The 6,000-nt window shown below is 33.7% G+C and overlaps 1 protein-coding gene across 4 annotated transcripts; it reads left to right on the top strand.

Annotated features, from left to right (window-relative positions):
• Nucleotides 1-767: 767 nt before the first annotated feature.
• Nucleotides 768-5,403, top strand: LOC133173638 (ELAV-like protein 2). 4 transcript variants are annotated; one of them, XM_061308621.1, is made up of 3 exons: nt 768-852; nt 2,880-2,933; nt 3,905-5,403. In XM_061308621.1, the coding sequence occupies exon 3, from the start codon at nt 3,912-3,914 to the stop codon at nt 4,851-4,853; it is 942 nt and encodes a 313-aa protein (XP_061164605.1). In that variant the 5' UTR covers nt 768-852; nt 2,880-2,933; nt 3,905-3,911; the 3' UTR covers nt 4,854-5,403. The 4 variants fall into 4 exon arrangements, with proteins under 4 accessions (XP_061164605.1, XP_061164606.1, XP_061164608.1 ...); XM_061308622.1 differs by having other exon boundaries at nt 3,848-5,403; XM_061308624.1 differs by lacking the exon at nt 768-852 and adding an exon at nt 1,066-1,093.
• Nucleotides 5,404-6,000: the final 597 nt, after the last annotated feature.

Raw genomic sequence — 6,000 nt, 5'->3', positions numbered from 1 at the left:
ATTCTTCATTTTCTCAGTATTTTTAACTATTAATGTGTACTGTCGCTTGTAATTATTCAGAATTATCGTTATTCTTGTGATTTATGTTAAAAAGAATTTAATGGCCATATGAAATGATATAAAATACAGATTGTCTTGTAGTCTTGGTAACAGTCGTGAATTTTTTATTGGTACAAGAGGGTACTTGAGTGTTTCACACTCTATCTCAGCCGTAAAAATGTATAAATGATCTGTGTGTGGGTGTGTGCGTGTGTGTGTGTGTGTGGGTGTGTGTGTGTGTGAAAAGTACATAAGGTATTTCTTAATGTAAATCAGGACATTTTTTTTTTAAATGTAAAAATATCAAAATATTTTAAAAACCAAAAGCACTTATTCTCTCAGGTATTGACTCATTTGCATGTAATGAGACTGACCACACAGACCCTCGATTCAACACAAATACTAGCAAGATTCCTCGACACCGCCCCCCCTCTCCCCCCCCCCCCCCATTAGGTCCCAAGAACTTGGCGCGAGTCGAAATTACTAGAAACCTGTTAGAAGCAAATGTTAACTTGTACTACAGATCGTAGGGGCTAGGTATATATCCATGTAATAGAATCGGGCCTTATCATTTACGAGATTATTGATAATAAAAAACAAAACATTCATTATTTTTTAATATGAATTACATCGAAACGAAGTATAAACAAAACTTAACGAGGCGGTATCTTTTAACGAATATGTAATGGTACATATTACTAAGACATAAATTAACTGACGAAGAAGAAGACCAGTTTAATTTTTCAGTAAACTGCGATCCCATTGAGATCCACTGGAGAGTATTAATTAGGTTGATTTATATTGTGAACCTAGGTATATTGATTTATTATTCTGTGTAATTTTTAAGAGGATGTGTTGTAAGGCAGCTCTTTCTTGTTCACCCGTTCATTATCAAGCCATGCCACATTTGGGCATGCCAGGCCTTGTGAGCACCAGTTGACTTGCTAGAGAAGGTACCTAGGACGGCTATGGCCATATACCTGGCAACATTAGTGAATTATCTGTTCGTCTATCTGGCTGTCTACCTATACGTAATTAATTAATGGGCTGTTTGGTAAGCCTCAGTTCAATAATAAGAACAAAACTTGCGCATGGGAATAAAAATTTTATTAATGAACATGGATGCAATTTCAATAGACAAGCCCTCACAACAATAAACATTTCTATCATGATGGGGAATCAAGATAAAGCTTAGTTGCAAATGGTGTAAAGAGGAGTGTATAACTTATGTACACATGGTGGAGTACATATAAAAGACAAAACAAGCAAATTCAGAGAATTGTGATCCCCTGCATTTGGAGTTTTATTGGTTGGGGGTGCAGTGATCTACGGCATATTGTAGCTATTTTGTCTGTTTTGCCTTGTCTGTCCACCATGAAAAAAATAATGTTGAAAATTTTGAAGCCATATGCATTTCCTATGCAAAAAATACAGCAAAGTTTTTGAAAGACTTCGAGGTCTAGGGCATGAGGTCATAGTACATTCTAAAAGGTCTTGTAACAAGTAATGCATATGGATTCTGGTTCAAAAGTTATGGCAATTAAAGGTTAAATTTTTTGAAAAGTAGGTCAAACCTCAAGATCATGAGGTCCAAAATCAGAGTACTTTGGAAAGGTCTTGCCACAGGTAATCCAGTAGTTAGAATAATGTAACTGTGTCTCGGGACAGACCCCCACCAAAGTTAGAATATGTCCCATATGCATGATTTCAATGTAGCAAATCAGAGTGGATCCATCCAAAACGATTTTGCTCTGAAAATAACTGTCTGGACAGACTCTCACCACAGTTAGGATATGTCCCATATAGTTTCAATCTAGCAAATTGGATCGGATTCGTCCAAAACAATTTTGAAGAATACAAAAGTAGCTCGGAAAGTAACTGCCAAATTAATCATAAAAAAATCATATACAGTCAAACCTTGTTATCTCGAACTCTGGACCAAGAAAAAACTTCAAGATATCCGAGGATTTGAGATATCAAGGGTAAAATACTAAAGAAATATGTGTTTGGGACTTCCAGATTACTTCAACATATCCATAGTATTCGAGATATCAATGTTCAAGATACCGAAGTTTAACTGTATATGGAAGTCTCAAGGTAATATAAATATAAATTGGTTCAGATCATTACCCCTGGAGTTAGAGTGGGGCTACAATTGGCAGTCAAAGTTTTACATGGGTATATACAGGAAAAATCTTTAAAAATCCTCTTAGAAAGAAAAGCCATGGTTAGTCATATTTACATGGACCCATCCTTAGATAGTGTAGATTAAAATTTGTGCATATCATGACACCTGGGGGTAGGATGGGGTTATAATGGGCAGTCAAAAGTTTTACATGGATATATATAGGAAAAATCTTTAAAAATTATTATTACCAGTAGATTATTACCAGTATCGATACTTGAATTTTGTTGGTTTCTGAAATATGAATGACTAATAGAGCTTTTTTAAAGTTTTAAGTTAATTAAACCTTAATACTGAGACACACCCATTAAGTCACGAGTTTAATTAAATATGTGGAAATTACAAGTAGAAGAAACAGAGAATACTTGTAAATGTGTAATGTAGGTTAATTGAATTACAGGATGCGGATTGAATAATGTTAGAAAGACTTTTGGTTTATTGGATATATACTTACAGATTTTAATGCATCTTTTATTTACTTTTATTTTAAATTAAAACAAGTCTATTAAGAAAAAAATTTGGATACATGAAAAAAAAACTTCGCTAGAGTTCGAATACATTTTATATCAAATGGAATGTCAAATCATATGTGAAAGTTTAATGATGCACTTTGCTGAAACATTACTATGCCTTATATATATATTTTTTTTTATAGACAGGAAGATTTGGATGCTTTAGAGATTCTGGATAGAGTAATACCTACAGTGAGGTAAATGTTGTAGAGTGTTTCAAGAGGCATGATAGAATACATTACTTCAATATTAATTATATTTTAAATGTTAAATTAAGGTTAATTTAAAATGATATCTTCTCTTTAATAAGAGTAATGGTAGATTATTTTTGTTCAAGTTTTAAATTCAGAAAAATAAAATGTATGTACCATAATTCCAATTAATTTCTCTTCCCAGTAGCAAAAGAAGAGAATATTGACTTCAAAACGTACTTCATAAATTGCTTTTTTCTGTTTTAACAGACAGTGAATTGTGACCTTGATTCTTGATAATAGGTTCATAATCAAGGCTCAAGATCATTAAGACTGTTTGAGTTGCCAGTATATTTGCAGCCCAGAGAAAGATTACTTGATTTAAATACAATATATTTTTTTGTTGTTGACAATGTGGCATTGATCCATATTTGATTTTCAAAAACCACTCTTACGATTACTGACATTTCATATTTGACAATGATGTTAATGGGTATGTAGGTCAAGTTTTAGGTTGGAGTATTTTCTGTCATTCATGAATATGCAGTTTTATTTTAATCAAATACTGAGATTTTAGAGCATATATGATGATCATGAATATGACATTGATCTCAATTCCTCCCCCCCCCCCCCCCAAAAAAAAAAAGGAAAAAAAAATTGATTCATATTACAGTTATGTTTATATCCATGAATATTGAAGAACCATTAATATTAAGTTTAAAGTAAAACAAAAAGAACAAATTCTGCTATTTCATTCAATTATGATATCTTTCCTAAATTTTGAAAATTTATTTCTTTGAAGGAGATACAATATCTAGACTGACCCACAGAGTTGTGAATTATTTTTGTTCTGTTTGTGTTTTGTTTCCTTTGTGCATTTTTAACTTATATTTTGTTTTTCTTTCTTTCTGATTTACCAGGAAACCTATTTTTAATTTTTTTTCATTATTTATTTTTTTCCACCATGGCTAATGAAGGAGGATCATGTCGGACCCCAGCACGAATCTTATCGTCAACTATCTCCCACAAACCCTGTCTGATGAGGATTTTAAGGAGATGTTTGAGAAGATTGGGCCACTCAAATCCTACAAAATTGTCCGTGACAAAGCCACCAACTACAGCTATGGCTTCGGTTTTGTGGATTACATAAATGCAGAGGATGCAGAGCGTGCCATTCATGAGATGAATGGTCAGAAAATGGACCATAAAACCATCAAAGTAAGCCATGCCAGGAAAAACGACAGCGAGTGTAAGGGGGCCAATATCTACATTGCTAACATACCAAGGTCATTTGGAGAGGAGGAGTTGACACAGCATTTCAGGCAGTATGGTGAAATTATTCAAGTTCGTTTGCTAAGGGAAAAATCCACAAATGAGTCCAAAGGGGTTGGCTTTGTATATTACACCAAACGGTCAGAAGCTGCAGCAGCCTTGGAAGCAATGAATGGACAAACCTTGTTGAAAGGATATCCCTCATTATCTATTAAGTTTGCAGACATAAATGCTAGGAAGGGTCGCGCCCCTTACCAAATACAAGTCCATCAGCCCAATCTTCGATACCCAACTCCAGGCAGTAATCCATATAGTGGAGGACCTCATGGTCCAATGAGAAGCTCCAACACACGCATGAGATTCAATCCAATGAGTGGGGGATACTCCAATACTATGGCTGGTGGAGATATGGGGGGTCATATTCTGTTTGTGTACAATATTGGTTATGATGCAGAAGAGAAAACATTATGGCAGTTATTTGCTCCTCTTGGAACTGTGACAAAAGTCAATGTAATTATGGATCACATAAGGAACCAGTGTAAAGGGTATGGCTTTGTCACCATGAAGAATTTACACGAGGCAGAAGGGGCCATTTTGGCACTTAACGGGGCCCTGTTTAACAACAGACGGTTGTCTGTATCTTTCAAATCATAACAGAATATTTAAAAATAAAGTTGAGCATAATACCGTTCTCTAAATGATAGAAGTGAATTTGACTATAGAGGTCAAGCTTTGGTGTTAATGATTTTTTTTTTTTGGTTTGTTTATTTTTTACAGTTATTGTTATTAGAGAATGTCATAGTGTACGGAAGTTTTTAAATGTACATAAGTTAACAATCATTTTAGTATGCTTGAGGATATGAATAGAGAGGAAATCTGTGTCTTTATGATGTACATTTATTGTGTTGAGATTTAAGAGGGACTTTCTTTGTTAAGATTTGAAACATAACCAGGCCTGTTTTTATATGAAATCCAGATAATCACTATACAATTTCAAGTTTTACTCGACAGCGTTGGAGTCAATGTATGTGTAATTTCCTTCATAGCAGCACATAGGCATTGTTTGTTTGGAACCTGTGATTGTGAAGTACTGTTAGAAAATAATCCTTGGCCAAATACAGTGAAAACTGTTGTTGTGTAATTGTTGTGCATTTTACCATTGCTTTTTCTTACAATAAATTCACAGTGTATTTGTCATAAAGAACTTTACTTTGATTCTTTGCAAATATTGGTCTCAGAATAGTAGAAAGTGGTTATCCCTTGATTCTGCCTTGAAAAAAGGGTATTTACATTTGGGTAAAAGGATCACTTTGAATAGAACAATAGGCCAAGGCCTGTAGAATTTTTGTTAAAAATCAGGAAAAAATAATAGAGAGTACATAAAAATTCAAGTTAATGCATTGTTTTAATGTTCAAAGTATTAAAAATTGAAAACTTTTCATTCGAAGGTTATAGTAATGTTATCAACAGTAGGGATAACAAAACAATAGATACTGTATACAGGGTTATTTTCGCCCTGTGTTATTTGCGCCCTTTCACACTTGCAAACAATTTTGTTCCATTTTAATTTCGCCCAGTCACAGTTTTGTTACAGAAATTATACTTTTTTCTTTGAATTCATCCCGTCTTAAATTTTGCCCACTTATGTCTAGGGCGAAAGCGAAATTCTCATTTATTACTACATGTATTAGCATGTAAGGGTGGGATGTGTCTTAATTTATGACCTTGAATTTTGGTAAGAGTTATTCCCTCTGTTTTTAATAAATAAAAAAAAAATCAATTTTAAAAAAAAACTTGTCTG

Source organism: Saccostrea echinata, unplaced genomic scaffold (assembly GCF_033153115.1).
Source record: "Saccostrea echinata isolate AGI-Se365-2 ecotype Australia unplaced genomic scaffold, CSIRO_AGI_Sech_v1 ptg000056l, whole genome shotgun sequence".
NCBI lineage: Eukaryota > Metazoa > Mollusca > Bivalvia > Ostreida > Ostreidae > Saccostrea > Saccostrea echinata.
This window is presented reverse-complemented; position numbering and strand designations above follow the sequence as displayed.

What these genes read in the sequence shown, in the direction of transcription:
- LOC133173638 (XM_061308621.1), top strand. Translation starts at nt 3,912, where the DNA reads ATGTCGGACCCCAGCACGAATCTTATCGTCAACTATCTCCCACAAACC.